At 53.9% G+C, this 17,175-nt stretch overlaps 6 protein-coding genes across 6 annotated transcripts; 3 read left to right on the top strand and 3 right to left on the bottom strand.

Moving 5' to 3' along the window:
- Positions 1-197: 197 nt before the first annotated feature.
- On the top strand, positions 198-3,299 carry Aud_007188 (uncharacterized protein; the record flags this gene model as incomplete). Its single annotated transcript, XM_043292081.1, has 1 exon — positions 198-3,299. One exon carries the CDS (start codon positions 198-200, stop codon positions 3,297-3,299), a length of 3,102 nt encoding a protein of 1,033 aa, XP_043148016.1.
- Positions 3,300-4,352: 1,053 nt separating this feature from the next.
- kgd1 (alpha-ketoglutarate dehydrogenase KGD1) lies at positions 4,353-7,722 on the top strand (the record flags this gene model as incomplete). Its single annotated transcript, XM_043292080.1, has 4 exons — positions 4,353-4,568; positions 4,651-6,695; positions 6,757-7,130; positions 7,184-7,722. 4 exons carry the CDS (start codon positions 4,353-4,355, stop codon positions 7,720-7,722), a joined length of 3,174 nt encoding a protein of 1,057 aa, XP_043148015.1.
- A 635-nt stretch (positions 7,723-8,357) lies between these two features.
- Aud_007186 (putative PHD finger domain protein (Ing1)) lies at positions 8,358-10,527 on the top strand (the record flags this gene model as incomplete). The annotated part of the gene is made up of 5 exons (XM_043292079.1): positions 8,358-8,756; positions 8,818-9,530; positions 9,592-9,800; positions 9,856-10,419; positions 10,469-10,527. The coding sequence occupies 5 exons, from the start codon at positions 8,358-8,360 to the stop codon at positions 10,525-10,527; spliced, it is 1,944 nt and encodes a 647-aa protein (XP_043148014.1).
- Positions 10,528-10,726: 199 nt separating this feature from the next.
- dscB lies at positions 10,727-11,740 on the bottom strand (the record flags this gene model as incomplete). Its single annotated transcript, XM_043292078.1, has 2 exons — positions 10,727-11,365; positions 11,474-11,740. 2 exons carry the CDS (start codon positions 11,738-11,740, stop codon positions 10,727-10,729), a joined length of 906 nt encoding a protein of 301 aa, XP_043148013.1.
- Positions 11,741-11,998: 258 nt separating this feature from the next.
- On the bottom strand, positions 11,999-14,205 carry Aud_007184 (TFIIH subunit TFB1 family protein; the record flags this gene model as incomplete). The annotated part of the gene is made up of 2 exons (XM_043292077.1): positions 11,999-13,785; positions 13,848-14,205. The coding sequence occupies 2 exons, from the start codon at positions 14,203-14,205 to the stop codon at positions 11,999-12,001; spliced, it is 2,145 nt and encodes a 714-aa protein (XP_043148012.1).
- A 623-nt stretch (positions 14,206-14,828) lies between these two features.
- On the bottom strand, positions 14,829-16,893 carry Aud_007183 (Leucine Rich Repeat domain protein; the record flags this gene model as incomplete). Its single annotated transcript, XM_043292076.1, has 3 exons — positions 14,829-16,237; positions 16,295-16,627; positions 16,689-16,893. 3 exons carry the CDS (start codon positions 16,891-16,893, stop codon positions 14,829-14,831), a joined length of 1,947 nt encoding a protein of 648 aa, XP_043148011.1.
- Between the last annotated feature and the right edge of the window lie 282 nt (positions 16,894-17,175).

Raw genomic sequence — 17,175 nt, 5'->3', positions numbered from 1 at the left:
CTTGTTAACTATTGTTAGAACGGCGACCCCGTGCACGGCTGAGACAAGCCCCACAGCTCTATATATCGAATTCATCAACTTTGCAAAGCTCAACAGGACGCGAACGACAAATCCGAAGACAGAATGGATGATTTCTGTAAGTCCTGAACGGAGCGACCACTCATAAGGAAGCACTGCGTGCTGGGGCGCCGATAATCATGCCACCATCCACAGTCTTCTCCTACTGGCGTCGTGAACATCGTCGCTCGAGTGCACCTCCCGTCTCATCGTCCGGACAGGTCTCTTCAAGAGGCAAAAGCAACGGCAACCCTCCTCAGCTCCCGGTTATTCAACACACGCCGATACTTGCGACGACGATCGAGGAATCATCTCCGTGCCCCGATGCGCTGACTCCCCTTACTTCGAGCGAATACTCGCCTGCAGATGGCGACACTGATAAGGGACATGGTGTGGCTTCTACAGTCTCGACCGATGCGCCGTCATCTGCTGCGACCAACCTGGCAGTACCGTCCTCTACTTCGGACAAGGAAGCGCGGCCTCGATCCAGTCCGGAAGGCCGCGAAAAGAACTTGGATCTGATTGCTCAGCCAAACTCATCGCAAGTGTCCATTACGGCTTCCCGTCCCGAGTATGGCGATAGTGATTCCTCGAAGCCGAACTCGCCTTTTCGGCTGTCCTTCGGTAAAGGACTGCTGAACTCTCAGAATCAATCCTTCGATGCCAGTATTAAGCGATCTTCGACGCCCGTGTTGACATCTACCGTTGACAAATCGAATACAATGCACAAGGAGTACAGGCCGGAAGGCTCGAGTTACCGTCGTCAAACGGACCGAGACTCGTCTGCGGAACATACATCGCATAAATCTGGGAAGGCAATGCTTCACCTCCTCAACCCGATGTCTCTGTTGGCCCGGCGGCGCTCTTCACAGTTGGCTGGCCTCCGAGCGGAGGACATCAGCATCGGAGCTCGAAACGTGGTCCCCGCGATACCCGATGACTATGATCCTAGGATACGTGGGAACATCGTGCACGACTTCTCTGCCCCTCGTCCGCGCCGGAATTTGTCCACAGCCCCAGTCCTCTTACAAGATGCTGCAAATCAGTATAATCCCTACAATACTCCGCTGACTGAGTATGTGTCTCCTCCGCATAATGGGGATGCAGTAGTTCAATCAAGCGAGCACAGGAGGAAACACAGTGAATACTCCCCAATTTTCAAGGAGCACTTTGAGGACGATCAGAATGTGCTACAGGTTGACAACAAAGCATATTTACAGTCATCTCTTCTCACAAACCCGTCTCTTCGTAGCGATGATCGATCGGTCCCTGTATTTGCAAGGCGACTCCCGTCGCGACTACCTCATCATGAGGAGCACCCTGAGGAATCCATCCCTCACCGATCCGAGCCCCGAGCAGGACCGCCAAGCAAAGAAGAACCAGCGGTTCAGCAAGATTCAGATACAATTGAAATAATACCCCATCAACCTTCTGGCCTACCGAAGCACTTCAAAAGCAATGCATCCCGGTTCAGCTTTGACATGAACGGAGTTGAATCATCAGCACAGGAGAGACTTCTGGAAGAGAAGCACAAGGAGAAAGAGGCGGCTCGCAGGGCCAAGGCTCAGCTCGAAGATAGGGAATACAGTGACGTCGAAGACGATTATGACAACGACCTTTTGGATGACTTTGACGGCTTGGAAGAGAAGATCCCTGGAGTCAACACCGACGCTGAAGAAGATGAGTTCAGTGGATTCTCCGGCCCCGGAGCCGCGTTGACTACCTCATGGTATGCGCCTGGCCTTTCACCAGTCGTTGCGAGTCCCATCAGCGCCACGGGTTTTGGTCCGGCAGTCGATTTAAATCTGCAACCGGATCAAGGCGGCGCTCCTCAGTTATCAGAGCTTTCTGTCACCAAAGACAAAGTCGCATCGTTTCCCCCGACGACAACCCTTTCGGAATCTGCAGGGGTAGAATGCTCAATGCCGACGGGAACTCGTTCTTCTACATCGCAGCTAACCGAAGAGGACGACGACTTGTATTTTGACGACGGGGAGTTTGGCGACCTGGCTGCTGATATAGGCGGCGAGACGTTTGACGAATCGATTTTCGATGACGAATCCAGTCATTTGTATGCTCACAAGACGACAGCTGTACATGCTGTGCCGGTTGATCCAGCCACGACGGACCAGACGGACGACAAGTCTAGATCAAGTGAAGCACCTGGATCCCACAGCAAGAGCCCCGAGCTGGATCAGAGAGATGGTCTTAAGCACGCACCGAGCGTTGCTAGTGATTTTCGAGACCGAACAGTTGCCAGATATGGTAAAATTGACGCTGAAATGACGCATAACCTAACAACAACAATAAAATCCCATGGGGGGGTCTTATCCGAACATAACCTTGAGGTCTTGCACAATGCGCTGGAGAAGGCTGCCAATGAGACAGCCAACATGGACAGATTCAAGCGCACCACAAGCGCGAGCGAGAGTTCCCTAGGCCAGGACAGCGTTGCCAGAACGAACCAGACTATGGACTCCTACTCAGGGCTCGTATCGGATGACAGCCATCTGAGCCAAGCTATGGATGCAATGGGCTTTGAAGAGGTTTTTGACGATTTCAACTACGACGACGATGATGCCTTTTACGATGATCCTATTATCGCTGCTGCCAATGCGGAGGCACTGGAAAACGACGACGAAGGCTTCTATGGGCAAGAATTTGGATTTTACGCCCAGGCTCATGGGGCGTACAGCTCAGAACTTACCAATGGGGGATACTTTGGTCCGCGTGGCATCGAAGGCATTTCGCGTAACCACAGCAGCCGAGGCAAATTCCGAGAACCCAGTTTGACTCCTATCACTGAACGAAGTGAATGGAGCACGCGGAACTCGGTCATTTCATTGACAGCGCACGGGACGGCTCACTCCAATCCCGCCCTCCCTGGTCCAGGACTGGCGCAGCTTGTTGATATGGGTACCATGGACGACGAGATGTCCTTGAGCGCCCTGTTGAAACTGCGACGCGGTGCCTGGGGTGGCAGTAATGGAAGTCTTCGTAGCAGCAGCGGAAGCCCACCACCTCACCATCACCCATCGTCGAATCGCGCGAGCTTCACGGCCTTTTCTGATGTGAGTCCGACTGTATATACGGTTCCTCCGGATTACCTCTTTGGAGGACCAAGCGCGGCTGAATCGCCGATCATAAGACCAACAAATGGAGATGTCGCCCAACGGATGGACCAGTCGGTATTTGGAGAAGCGGACTCACAAACGAATCCTGAAGAAGCTGTCCCCAGATGATGCAGTCCACCCACGTCAACGAGCCTGCCGACCTAGAGATATCACGACACGGAGCAGTGTGGCGAGTACATATACATGATTATACCCCCAATTTTACATCTTTCTTGGTTTAAATGGATTTCATGATGACCGAGGGTCTCTGCTTGTTTTATGCCGTTTTCCTCTCTCCAGGTCTTACATAGTCCTGACAACCTAGAGTTACTTAATTTCTTCCTGCCGATGGGGTAATTGACCGTATAGTGTCATGAATTCGATGCACCCATCAGGATCTACTGCATGTGTAGAGAGTTTCTGCTGGCGCCCCAAAAAGAAAGACGTATCCCATGAGTGATCGAATCTTCTGGACGATAAGTAGCTCCTGCATAATGAAGTCATAGTATGGATTTTCTGTCCTGTCCTGATGGTTACTATGAGTAAAATAATCCGTGGCGATGATTGGCCTGCAAGTCCATCCGCAAAGACCCGGAGCGGGAAATGTTCATAGCCGGCCAGTGGCGGTGCATCTTGCTCTATGTGATTGGCGACCAGCCGTACTTGCTGCTCTCCAGCGGGCCGGCTGCCCGGCGGTGTGCTGAGTAAGCTGTGGCTGTTGTCAGGAGGACAGCAGGAACTGATCAGCCACATCCGCGCTGGCCGTCATAACCGTAGACATTCGGCAAACCTCTTCTCCTAGTCCATCGTAACTTGAAGTTCCTAGTTCTCTGTACTCCGGATATCTCTCCCCTCTCTTCTTTTTTTTCGCGAGAAAAAAAAAGAAAAAAGCTTTGATTGTCTAAAGAGAGTGCTTGCTCTCTGATGAGTTCTGTTTCTGTGCAGGTGCTACGGCAATCCTAGTCGACACCTGTTTTCTAATTTTTTAGACTACCGTGTGTCTTCCTTTCATCCGTTCAATCTACACCAGCTCCTGGGAGCGTTGCACAGTTATATTGACAATTTACGAAACAGGTCTCTATACTATACACTTGCTCTCCAGTGTTGTTGAGCAGTACTACAAAGCGCCCGAGTCTGCTTGTCGCATCAGCTTTATAGCACCTCAACCGGAAAAATCCCGCAATGCTTCGTACCGCAGCCGTCAAGGCCACCAGCAGCGGTCTGCTGCGTGGCCCCGCCTGCTCGGCCTGCAGGCGGTCCATCTCCCTTACTTCCACTGCCAGAGCTACTTCCAGCCATAGCTCGAAATTTGGCTTGACCACGAGAAGACCTCTCGCCATTGTTGACCGTTTGTCCAACGGCAGGAGACACTATGCTGCTGCTACTGATGTGGGAGTGGTAAGCCTAGCGCGCCCTAATACACTATTTTAGCTATTCTGAAGGCATGACTGACTTGAACGCGCGAATCCGCCGTCTCTAGGATCCCAATGACAACTTCCTTTCCGGAAACACAGCCAACTACGTCGACGAGATGTACCTGGCTTGGAAGAAGGACCCCTCCAGCGTTCACATCTCATGGCAGACATATTTCAAGAACATGGAAGAAGGCAACATGCCCATCGCCCAAGCTTTCCAGCCTCCTCCGACTCTTGTGCCTACCCCCACCGGTGGTGTTCCGCAGACTATGCCTGGCGAGGGATTGGGCCTCGCCGCTGGCACTGACCTGACAAATCATCTCAAGGTCCAGCTTTTGGTTCGCGCATACCAGGCTCGTGGTCACCACAAGGCCAAGATCGATCCCCTTGGCATCCGCGGCGAAGCTGAGGCATTCGGCTACAACAAGCCCAAGGAGCTTGAACTTGACCACTATGGATTCACTGAGCGCGATCTCGACCAGGAGTTCACCCTCGGCCCCGGTATCCTACCCCGCTTCGCTACTGAGAGCCGCAAGAAGATGACTCTGCGTGAGATTATCGCCACCTGCGAGAGGATCTACTGTGGCTCTTACGGTGTGGAATACATTCACATTCCTGACCGAAAGCCCTGCGACTGGATCCGTGATCGCTTTGAAATTCCCGAACCCTACAAGTACTCGGTTGACGACAAGCGCCGTATCCTTGATCGCCTGATCTGGAGTCACAGCTTCGAGGCCTTCCTGGCAACCAAGTTCCCCAATGACAAGCGTTTCGGTCTGGAGGGTTGCGAGACACTAGTGCCCGGTATGAAGGCGTTGATTGACCGCAGCGTCGAACACGGCATCAAGGACATTGTCATTGGTATGCCTCACCGTGGTCGTCTCAATGTGCTGTCCAACGTCGTTCGTAAGCCCAACGAGTCCATCTTCAGTGAATTCTCCGGATCTGCCGAGCCCTCGGATGAAGGTTCGGGTGATGTCAAGTATCACTTGGGTATGAATTTCGAACGTCCCACCCCCTCTGGTAAGCGTGTGCAGCTTTCTCTGGTCGCCAACCCCTCCCATCTCGAAGCCGAGGACCCCGTTGTTCTTGGCAAGACTCGCTCTATTCAGCACTACAACAATGACGAGAAGGACTTCAATAGCGCCATGGGTGTTCTGCTACACGGTGATGCTGCCTTCGCCGGTCAGGGTGTCGTCTACGAGACCATGGGCTTCCACTCTCTTCCGGCCTACTCGACCGGTGGTACCATCCACATCATCGTGAACAACCAGATTGGCTTCACTACCGACCCCCGTTACTCGCGTTCTACCCCTTACTGCTCGGATATCGCCAAGTCCATCGACGCCCCCGTTTTCCACGTCAACGCTGATGATGTCGAGGCCGTGAACTACGTTTGTCAGGTTGCTGCCGACTGGCGTGCCGAGTTCAAGCGCGATGTTGTCATTGACATTGTCTGCTACCGTAAGCAGGGTCACAACGAAACCGACCAGCCCTCTTTCACTCAGCCTTTGATGTACAAGCGCATCGCCGAGCAGAAGGCCCAGCTTGACAAGTATGTCGAGAAGCTGATTGCCGAGGGCACCTTCACCAAGGAGGACATTGACGAGCACAAGAAGTGGGTTTGGGGTATGCTTAACGACAGCTTCGACCGCAGCAAGGATTACCAGCCCACCGGCAAGGAATGGCTGACCTCTGCCTGGAACGGCTTCAAGACCCCGAAGGAGCTGGCCACCGAGGTTCTGCCTCATCTACCTACCGCTGTTGATACTTCTTTGTTGAGCCACATTGCCGACAAGATCAGCGGCGCCCCTGAGGGTTTCACCGTCCACCGCAACCTGAAGCGTATTTTGGCCAACCGCAAGAAGGCCGTCGATGAGGGCAAGAACATTGACTGGGCCACCGCGGAGGCCCTTGCGTTTGGTTCTCTGGTCAAGGAGGGCTACCATGTCCGTGTTTCCGGTCAGGACGTTGAGCGTGGTACTTTCTCCCAGCGTCACGCCGTCCTGCACGATCAGGAGAATGAGGCTACCTACACCCCCTTGCAGCACATTGGTGAGGACCAGGGCAGCTTCGTCATCTCCAACTCTTCTCTCAGCGAATTCGGAGCGTAAGTTGACTTCCAGTGACCGATTTACTTTTTGCTCGCTCAAGCTAATGTTTCTCGTAAGCCTTGGTTTCGAATACGGCTACTCTTTAACCTCGCCTAACTCCCTGGTCATGTGGGAGGCCCAGTTCGGTGACTTCGCCAATAACGCTCAGTGCATTATCGACCAGTTTATTGCTTCTGGAGAAACCAAGTGGCTGCAGCGCTCCGGTCTCGTCGTCTCCCTCCCTCACGGTTATGATGGCCAGGGTCCTGAGCACTCTTCTGGTAGAATGGAGCGTTGGTTGCAGCTTTGCAACGAGGAACCTCGCCAGTTCCCCACTCAGGACAAGTTGGACCGTCAGCATCAGGATTGCAATATGCAGATTGCCTACATGACCTCTCCTGCCAACCTTTTCCACATCTTGCGTCGCCAAATCCACCGCCAGTTCCGCAAGCGTAAGTTTTGATTCTCTCCCTCTATGAATGACTCATTAACTCACTTGCCCTAGCCCTCGTGATCTTCTTCTCCAAGTCCCTCCTCCGTCATCCTGTTGCTCGCTCCGATATTGAGGAATTCACTGGTGACTCCCACTTCCGGTGGATCATCCCTGACCCGGCCCATGGTACCGCCATTGACGAGCCCGAGAAGATAGAGCGCGTCATTCTGTGCAGTGGTCAGGTCTATGCTACCTTGGTCAAGCACCGCGAGGCCAATGGTATCCGCAACACTGCCATCACCCGTGTTGAGCAGCTGCACCCCTTCCCCTGGGCTCAGCTGAAGGAGAACCTGGACAGCTACCCCAACGCCAAGGACATTGTCTGGGCTCAGGAAGAACCCCTGAACGCCGGTGCTTGGAGCTACACTCAACCTCGTATTGAGACCCTGCTTAATGAGACTGAGCACCACAACCGTCGCCACGTGCTCTACGCTGGTCGGGCCCCAAGCGCCTCCGTCGCTACTGGTCTCAAGTCCGTCCACGCCAAGGAGGAACAGGACTTCCTTGAGGAAGCATTCACTATCCACCAGGAACGTCTGAAGGGCGAGTGATCGGGGACAGCTGTAGCCACTGTTGGATTATCATCTTAGGTGCTTTGACTTGTAGGAGCTAGCGTCTATTCATTTCTGTCTCCTTTGTATGAATTCATTCTGTTGTCAGCATCTACTGCGGCTTTCATCCTACAGTCATGCTGTCTTGTTTTTGATATCTTTTTTTTTTGAATGCTCCCTGGCACCCCTGTTACGGGTTGGCATTGACTTGTCTATTCCTAGAACATGCCGGAGCATGTGTTTGTAAACTAAGAAGGCCTGATTTACTAGATATGCAGTATTTTCTTGTTCGTGAACTTATCCTGTCCTACGGAGTAGAGAGGTACTTTGTGTTATTGAATTGATACACAATGCTGATGACGTCAAGGTAACCAATCGAGTAAAATGAGTAAGCAGTTTATTATGCCTGAAATACAAGGCACCAATCACCTGATGCGGGCCCAAAGGGGAAAGTCTTGCTTCTCCGCACTGCAGAACTTCCGTCTCCTCTCACCCCATTATCTGACATACCGTCTCATCAACATCTTCGTCCATGTTGTTGGGTTCAAGAAGTATCCCAAACCTTTGTTTGTACTTTTTTTTCTCACCTGATTGAGCGGTTCCTGACCTGTTGCGTTTGAACTTCCTCTTCAACCATGGCATCCGTCGTGTCTTCGTCGGCCATCAACGCTCAGGGTCAAAATGCTCGCCAGTCAGCGCGCCAGACACGTACGAATCCATCCAGAACGTCCAAGACGCTGGGGCGGTCGTCATTTGCCTACGGCCACGGCTCAATGATCGAAGCGCCCCCAACGCCTCCTGCCCCTCACGGATTCTATCCCGCCCTCACTCATTTCACCGATGCCATTACCGCTCTGCCGCGAGAATTTCGCCGTCACAATTCGTTGCTGAAGGAAGTGGATGCAAAGGCTTGGGCGCTTGAGGATAATCTTCTCCAGTTGCTGAAGGTTTCTTCGGAGTCGCAACCTGTTCCTTGTCCGTTGAATCCGGCGCCTATTGTTGACGGGGTGGTTCGGGATGATATTGTGCCAGCGGTTGGTGGTGGACATCTACAACAATCAATGTGCTTGGCTAAAACCTGTTTGCTTACAATAGGATCCCTCGCAACCTCCTGAGTCGCAAGACAGCAAAAACCGTCGTCTTCTCTTCGATCGCGTGCGGCGCACCCTAGTGGATCTGATGATGACCGCGGACGAAAAGAACCATGTCATTTCCAATGCCAACGACGAACTAGACCGGCAGCTTCTGCGCATCGACGGCGTATTTCCATTCATTGCAGGGGAGATCAGTGAGGAGGCGCGCCTCGGCAGTCTTACACACTGGGCCTACTCGAACAGGAACGCCGCGAAAACTACTACGAATGAGCGTCCGCGCCGGGAAGTTGCGTCTAACAAGCAAGACCTAAACCATGCCCTCGAAACCGAAGCTGGGTCCCGTAGCGATGCGAGACGGGATGCCGCTCGCAAACAGCGGCGCACGCATGCCGATTCAGATTTTGACGATGCTCGTGCCTCTGGTTCGCGGAAGGGGCAGGTTAGCAAACCTCGTAGCGGCGCTGGTGCGGCTACTGGGGATCCGTCTGCAATCGGGCATGGTGCACAAACCTCGGGTGTCGCGGGGGCCTCGGGTGCGACGAAACGCCGGAAGGTTGAACGACCCCCAGCGGCCGATACTGGTGCAGCGATGGAAAGATCCGCCAGCGGTGCTGGGAATGTTTCGGGGCGTGGTGCATCGAAGGACGCGACTGCTTCAGATGCCACCAAGAAGAGATCTCGTGCTCCCAACACGAATGCAGCCGCTCGCAAGAGGTGAGCCATTTTTTTGGGATATGCAATTTTATCTTTGTGCCTTTGCTAACCAGATTGGTAGAAATAACACTGGAACATCCGCGGCGAATTCGCCTGTCCTGGCACCTGCTCCTCTGGCGGGGGCGTCGAATGCTGTGCGTAGCGCAGCCAGTCCCGGACCTGGAGCAGTGGCTCGGCCCCAGTCTTCTCGTGCCCAGCAGAGTACTGGACAGTCCACAAATGGTCGCCAGCGGCCATCCTCCTCGGCATCCAATCGCTTAGCAAGCAACAGTACGTCACTCGTATCTTTCGTCTTTCTTTTTGACTAATCTTATTTTCGATTCAGGCAAAGTCGCCGAACCTAAGACATTACCCAAAGAAACTCCCAAAGCGGACATGGTTGCAGCTGCACTTAATTCAGAGTTGCAACGCCAAGCAGAGGAAGAGCATGCCGTCACAGCTGCAGCTAAGGCTGTCGGTCCGGTCAGCATGAAACGCGAAGATACAGAAATTCGCCCTACGGAGTCGGTCGAACCTCGGGAAACACCAGTACCTCAAGTTTCGACCGCAGCTCCGAAGGGCCGGTCGTCGAAGACGTCCACGCCTGTGCTCTCCACCTTCTCAGAACCCAACTCCCAGCGTACTCGACCTACCCGCAACACAGAGCCCGCGCCTGCGAAACGATCACATAAGAAGAGTGGCAGTGTGGCGGTGGCCCAGCAGCGAGCGGTGTCTGAGGAGGAAGACTCGCTGCATGAAGGGGACGACGAAGATGAAGATGGCGAGCCGCGGTACTGTTACTGCAATGAGATCAGCTTCGGTGAGATGGTTGCTTGTGACAACGATGCGTGCCCGCGGGAATGGTTCCATCTGTCGTGTGTTGGGTTGACCAAACCGCCGGGGAAGAATGGTAAGTTCACAATTGCCCAGATTGATTGAAACTTGCTGATCGGATACAGTCAAATGGTACTGCAATGAATGCAAGGAGAATATGCGGAGAAGTCGGAATGGGCGGTAACCAGTCACTGTATGAGAGTCGACTGTGCTCAGGTACAGTTGTGTTGATTGGAATGGTTTCTTGATTTGGCGTGGTAGTAGGGCACGTTAATGGACATAGCATAATAGACTTGATTTTCTGCGGCAGATCTTTGAGACGCGCATTGTCTTCATAGGGATCCAGTGTTCTCTCCAGCTTAAAGCAGATTGATACAAAAGAGCTACAACGCCCTCAATCTATCCATAAACCCTCCCTCCCGCCTCCGCTGTCTCTGCCCGGATGCCTCGCTCCCCAGCCCGGCATTCCCACTCGCCGCCGCAGCAGCCACAGCCTCGCCCTCCAACCTCCTCCTCAAATCCTCATACCGCTCCCCCGCTTCTCCCCCCTGGGTTCCCCGTCTCCCCACCTCCTTCTCCCCAACCACCCAAGCCGGAACCCTCCACCCAGCCGCAGGCAACGGCAACACCTCCGCCCGCCAAGCCAGCCCAACAAACCACCCCACCGTCGCGGGGAGAATCATCCCGGGAAACTGCGACAGAGCCAGCTGCGCCGCAACCAGGTACGTAGTGGACTTGTCAGAAAGGAGGAGCGTGAGGTATTTCCCTTGCTGGCCTTGTCCTCCTTCTCTTTCATCTGTATTCGACGCCGTAGTCGCAGAAGTAGATATGCTCGTAGATGTGCTTATCCTATACCGGAACGTATGCGGTATCCCCGCATGATACTGCGCCAGCAGGGCGAAGAGCGTGGCCGTCGGCCCGCAGGGGAGATAGTTCATTTTATAGAGGGTTAGCGGGCGGAGGAGGATGAGCAGGAGCGGTGGGAGGAGGGAGGTATATGGTAACGTTGAGAGGATGAATGTCTTTCTCCTTCGTCAGTATTTCTTTTAAACCATTATTACGAAGCGAAGTGTAGCATTGAGATAGGAAAAGGAAAAAGAAAACGGGAGAAGGGCGAGGAGGGGACATACTGCGAACTTGCGCTTCCCCCATGCGCGCTCGACCACGCGGAGATGGTAGGCGAGCATTGCGGCAAAGAGGGCCTCGGTTGAATTGGCGAAGCCGGCGAGTTGCCATGTTGCGAGGCGCCAGAATTGGGCGTAGGGCCAGAGGTGGGGGGAGACGCGGATGCTGGCGAGGTGTTTGATGTCGAGGATGGAGAGGGCGATGGAGGAGGCGATGGTGTAGATGAGGAGGAGTTTGGTGATTGGGGCGTTGGTTAGACCGGAGGTTAGCATTTTGTTTGGTGTTTTCTTATTTTCTCTTTTTGCCTTTATTGCAAGGGAGCAGACCGTGTGGTCTGAATTGTACGGAGTGTGCTCTGCTGGTGTTGTGGTGGTGTTGATGATGATCGTGAGGGGGAGATGACGGTTGGACACGTCGCGCCAACTATGGGCCGAAAGCCGAGTCAGTCGGCATGCCGATCAACTGAACTACACATATACCGTAATCGTCTGCACTCACTCTAACTGGACGAAGATAAAAGATCATATACATTATCTATTTTCCAGCGATTGCAATCGCTGCATTTCTTCAGTGTATGCCGTATTGTACTTGGCCAAAGCGGTCTCCAATGCTCGGATCGTGGGACCCAGCAACTGCTTGACGGCCTTCTCTCCACCTGTAACTCCCGCAAGATTGAGGCGGATCTTCCTACCCGTAGCCTCTAGTACCTCGCGCGCATGCTGCTTGAGTCGGTTTACTTCCAGCTGGCGTTCCGCCTCGGCGTCGTTTGCGACAGACTGGATGCGTTCCATCGCCCGGTTCAGCGATTCCACAAGCGATGCCACCTCGGCTGCACGGTCGGGATTTCCAGACAGAAAAGCCTGCCAGAATTGATGGAGGAACTCCGTGGTCGTCGCATGGGTCAGGGTTAGTCTGTCATAGAGATTGGTCGACAATCCGTACGTCCCTCCAGTGGATGACGCCTCTGTCTGGTTGCGTCGGTCGCGGATGGCGTCAAGGATCTGCTTCGATGCGTGGTGCAAGTTGGCCTGCGATCCAACCCGCGGATCATGTTTCTGCTCGTCCTCATCTTCAAGTTCCTCTGGTTCCACAAGCTTTCCCAGTGGCGCTGTGCCATCGGTCGGCAGGTCCCGGTCGATCTGGCCGCGCAGGTCACGGATAATCTGGTCGGGATTCTGCTTGGCAAATAGCCGGCTCTGCTCATCTTCGGTCACTTTGGCCTGCGAGAAAAACCGACTCTGATCCCGGATATTCAATAGAATCCGGTTCTGTTCATCGTCCCCCCGCAAGTCCCGCAACTGCAGTTCATTGTACGTCTCCTCGTCCATACCGACGGGTGCCGACGGGTCGCGATCCACCGGCGCCACATTCGCCATAATCTTCTCGCTCAGCGTATTGAGCGTCCGAATGATGGGCACCTTGTCCACCCCAGACGGCCGCATGTCCAGATCCGGCCGATTCCCGCGCCTCTGGCTGTTATGGACCTCATTCCCCGCCAGATTCAAAAAGTGCGGTACGTGCGCCTCCCGCTCGAGATTCGCCTGCTCGTCCTCGCGCAGATATTTGTCGAGAATGGTATCTGTGGCATCGTTCTCGGAGATGCGCTCACCGCGCAGTTTCTTGAACAGTCGACTCTGAAAGAATCGCGACCAGAACTGTTGCTCGCTCAGCTTCGGCACATTCTCATCATATACCCTCTTCACAAGCGGATGCTGGCTGAAAATGAGCTGGATCTGCTCCTTGCTGATATTGAGCTTGGTCACGTTGTCCTCGACGCGCGGCTTCAGCGACGACAGCACATTGTACGAGCCGCGGGTCTGCGACCGCTCGATCGCGTGCGCCCGTAGCAGGTGCAGCCGCGTTGACCAGAACTGCGACATGAACTGCGAGGCGGACAGAGTGTCTGGTTTGGTGTGCAGCGATTCCATGAACATGCGCTGCAGGTTCGCATCGGCCTTGAGCAGCGACTGCTGCAGCTCCACGTCCACCTTGAGCCGCTGGTCGTCATCCCAGGGTTTTGGGGCCCGCCCGGCCGAGGACACTGCGCTCGCGATCGCCATGGCGGCTGACATCCCTTCCCCGCCGGCGGGCGTACCCGTCCGACCGGGTGTTGGAGTCGGGGTCGCGCTCGCGGCGGTTTTGGCGGCCTGAATGGCGGCGCTGAGTGCATCTTTGATGGCGTTCGCTTCCGCACGGGCGTTAGCCCCGGCCGTGAAAGAGAAGACGTATTGATCTGGGGAATCATTCGGCGTGGCGGGAGGGAGAACGAAGATCTTGAGCATCACTTTGGGGTTACTAGCCGGGGTTTGCTGTAGATCTGCCTTGGTCAATAACCATATATAAAGAGAAAGAAACCAACCGAGCGGTCATCTCACATACTAGTGATCTGGGAAACTGGAATCGTAATCGTTCCGGTAGCGCCACCAGCTGCTGGAATCCACGAGATGGACTGGCAGTCCTGAGACATGGTCAGGGTGCCATCTTTCTTCTTGTATGCCGCCGATCCACTCGGAGGTGCCATCGTCCTGGAACTCGACAGCTTCCACTGTCCTGAGCGGCGTATCGCGATGCGCCCATCGGGAGAGGAGAAAAAAGTCCTTCCAAGGGCGAGGCCGGCGAAGAGGAAGGTCAGCGGCCTTCTGTGAAGATTCAGTTGGTGGGAAAGTGGGATGATTTCCAGGTCGTGTAAAAATGGGCTCTGCAGCTCTGGGGGAAGTCTGTAAAGGTCACGTGACATGTGGCCGTCTGCACGTCAGACACAATCCACAGAATCCCACGGCCCCCAAGTTGGAACAAGATGAAGGAGACTACGAAACTGAGCTACTGACAGCATTTAAATATTCTTGCTAGCGTTGACGTGAGATGAGATTTAGCTATAAGGTCAAACCGAAATGTACAGACAGCAGAGCAATGACGCCATTTTCATGAAACCCCCAAACGTCACAGCAGACCAAGAGGGACTCTTTACAGCCAGAATTGCCCTGGGAATAGCACGCAGCTAAGATTGACCTCGAGGTTATAATGGGAACGTGTCATGGAGCGAGGATTGATCAACAACCTTAAGAGACTAGCAACCATCCCGCAGAAGCACAGCCATAACGCTATGAGAATCACTCCCGCTATGCAGAACACAAGATGCTGGACAATTCATGGCAAAGGGAAGCAAATCAGATTATCAAACAGAGTAACCAGTGACCCTCCCGCACTTTTGTCGCTCACGCTTGCAATTTGGTATCATGAATGAGTCCGCCCATTTTTCATCAAAGAACAGCAAGAGAAGAAAATGAAGCATAGCAAGGGTATTAAACAATCAAAAGTCGTAAGTAACAGTCAGCAAGGAACACTCTTTGTCTCCAGGACTTATTTCTTGAACATGTAATGGCCATAGATGCCTCCAACGTCTCCTACCACAACCGGGATCTTCCTCATCCCCCACCAACGGGCACCCATTTTCCAGGGACGAGAACCGTCGTCAGGGACTTGGTTTGGCATAGATGCAGGGTCACGTACGTACCAGCCGCGTCTGCCGAGCTCACGGACGGTCCAGCCGCTGGAGGCACGGTTGTTCTTGATTCTCTCCCTCAGGGGAGCAATGAGCTTGTCACTGAATTCAATGACTTGCAGAGGATAACTCTGCTGCGAAAGGAGCAAGCAAGTATTGGTGTTGAAGATGGTGCCAATCGACAACTGCGAGACCTTGTTGAGATCCAGGTAGCACAACGACGATGGCACCCACGGTTCCTGCGCCTCGGTCGAGCCCGCATTGTCCGACACTGGAGGCGGAGCGAAGAACATATTGAGGTCTTTGCAGGACAAATCCGCCGAGCTCAAGCCGAGTTCCTCAAGATGCTTGGTTAAAGGCACTAGGGCAGGCGCGTGAGCAGAGGTGATCTTGGCACCTCCCAGGTTCAGCGAGCGGAGGGTTTTGGGCAACCGAGGAAGAAGAGCAGAGACATCCTCCTCCTCGAGAATCCGGTAGCGAGTGGGATCTGTCAGGAGGTTGAGGTACACCAGCGAATTGCACACTGCGGGATGCGTGGTCAAAAACTCGACCACTCTCGAACCCTTCAACCGAGTGCATCGCGAAAGGCTGAGATGAGTAATCTGTGCGGTCTCGGGGATGGAGGAGAGCGCCGACTCGCTGATCTGTGTGTGTGTAACATCGAGATGGGTCAGATTGATCAGACGAGGGAGAAGAACCTCAAAGGCGGATGGAGGCAGACTGCTGCACTCGTGTAGGGACACCCGCTTGAGATTCGGTAGGCTCAGAGGCAGACCCGGTCCTGTGGTCAAGGCTTCTTGGAAAACCGCCGAGAATGACTGGGTAGCGCAACCGCAAAAGTCAACGCCATGCAGGTTGGGCAGGCCGGTGAATATCTTCCGCACGATTTCCACGCTAATATCACCTTCCACATGCTCCTGCAGCAGACATTCCTTAAGGTTTGGCAGAAGATCCAAACATTTCAGCAACGTCGTGGAGGTGAGGTTCTGGATCGCTGCATTCATCTGCTTGGTGCGTCCGAGTCCTACGGAGGTGAAATGGGAAAAATCCAGACGACGCACGAGCGTCCCGAGCGCGGGATACTGCGACATGTGGTTGAGAGCCTTGGAGAAGATGATGGAATGCGGGAAGGTCATGTTTCTGTACAACACACCAAGTGTGGCAGCGTGCAACGTACGGGAGGTCAGGAGACACGACACCAGGTCGACATTTCGTGGTGTGTACCCATTAGGGGGGATATCCAAAGCCAGGTTGGAAATGATTTGATCTGTAGTGACATTGTCAGTGGACGAGCTGATAGCCGGCACGCAGACGGGAGACTCACCGAGAACTTCCGGGGGCAGTTTCTCTAGCCGCGAGGAGCCTGGAGGGGGTTTCTGAGACTTGGATTGCACCGTCTTCGTGGGAGGATTATTCACCACCGCATTGTTCTCCCACGCCCAACCCCGAGTGTGCATAGCCCCCAACGCGCGAAGATCGCCATAGCTCCGACTGAGACTCTTTCCTCCGAGTCGAATCTGCTTCCAACCAAGAAAACCACCGCAAGGACAACAGAAATCAGGCGTGTGTTGCATATCAATCGCTAACGGCGATGTCTGCTTGGTCTGCTCCGTGGGAGACTGAGTGATGTGTGTATCAACGAATGATTGAGCAATGCCTGTACGGAGAGTATCAATCAGCATTAGAGACCTTGCCCCGACACAGGTGCAAGTGCTTACCGTCGACGTCCTCCTTGATCGAACCAAACGACGGACGGCGGCGACTGCTGGATCTGGATCCGTTGGGTGAGGAACAAGCGGACGAGTGAGACGAGGAAGTGCGCGACAGTTGAGGATGACTAGTGTCTAGAGCCGGAGCCGTAGTAAACCGAGGATTGGTAGGCTTCTGTAGAGGAATGGCAGAGGAGGCCGCGACGGAAGACATGACGGACTGGAAGGGGGCCTGCAAAGAAGCCTCTGAACTATATAATCCGCCGGCTAGTTGAGGAGAAAGAAGGTCGGACGGGATACGGATGCGTAGGAAGGAAAGGGGAACACAAGAAGGCCGAACAAACGGACTTTTTTTTTTTCTCCTTCCTTTTTTTCTCTTAGCTAATTAGTCTCATTTTTCCCCAGATTTACCAGCAGATTCTTAATTCCTTACCGAAGCAGAGGGAAAAAGAGGGGCGGCGGAGACAGTTAAGGTGAGGAGAATGAGGAAGCTGTT

This window comes from Aspergillus udagawae, assembly GCF_001078395.1.
Source record: "Aspergillus udagawae IFM 46973 DNA, scaffold_5, whole genome shotgun sequence".
In the NCBI taxonomy this organism is placed as follows: Eukaryota; Fungi; Ascomycota; class Eurotiomycetes; order Eurotiales; family Aspergillaceae; genus Aspergillus; species Aspergillus udagawae.
This window is presented reverse-complemented; position numbering and strand designations above follow the sequence as displayed.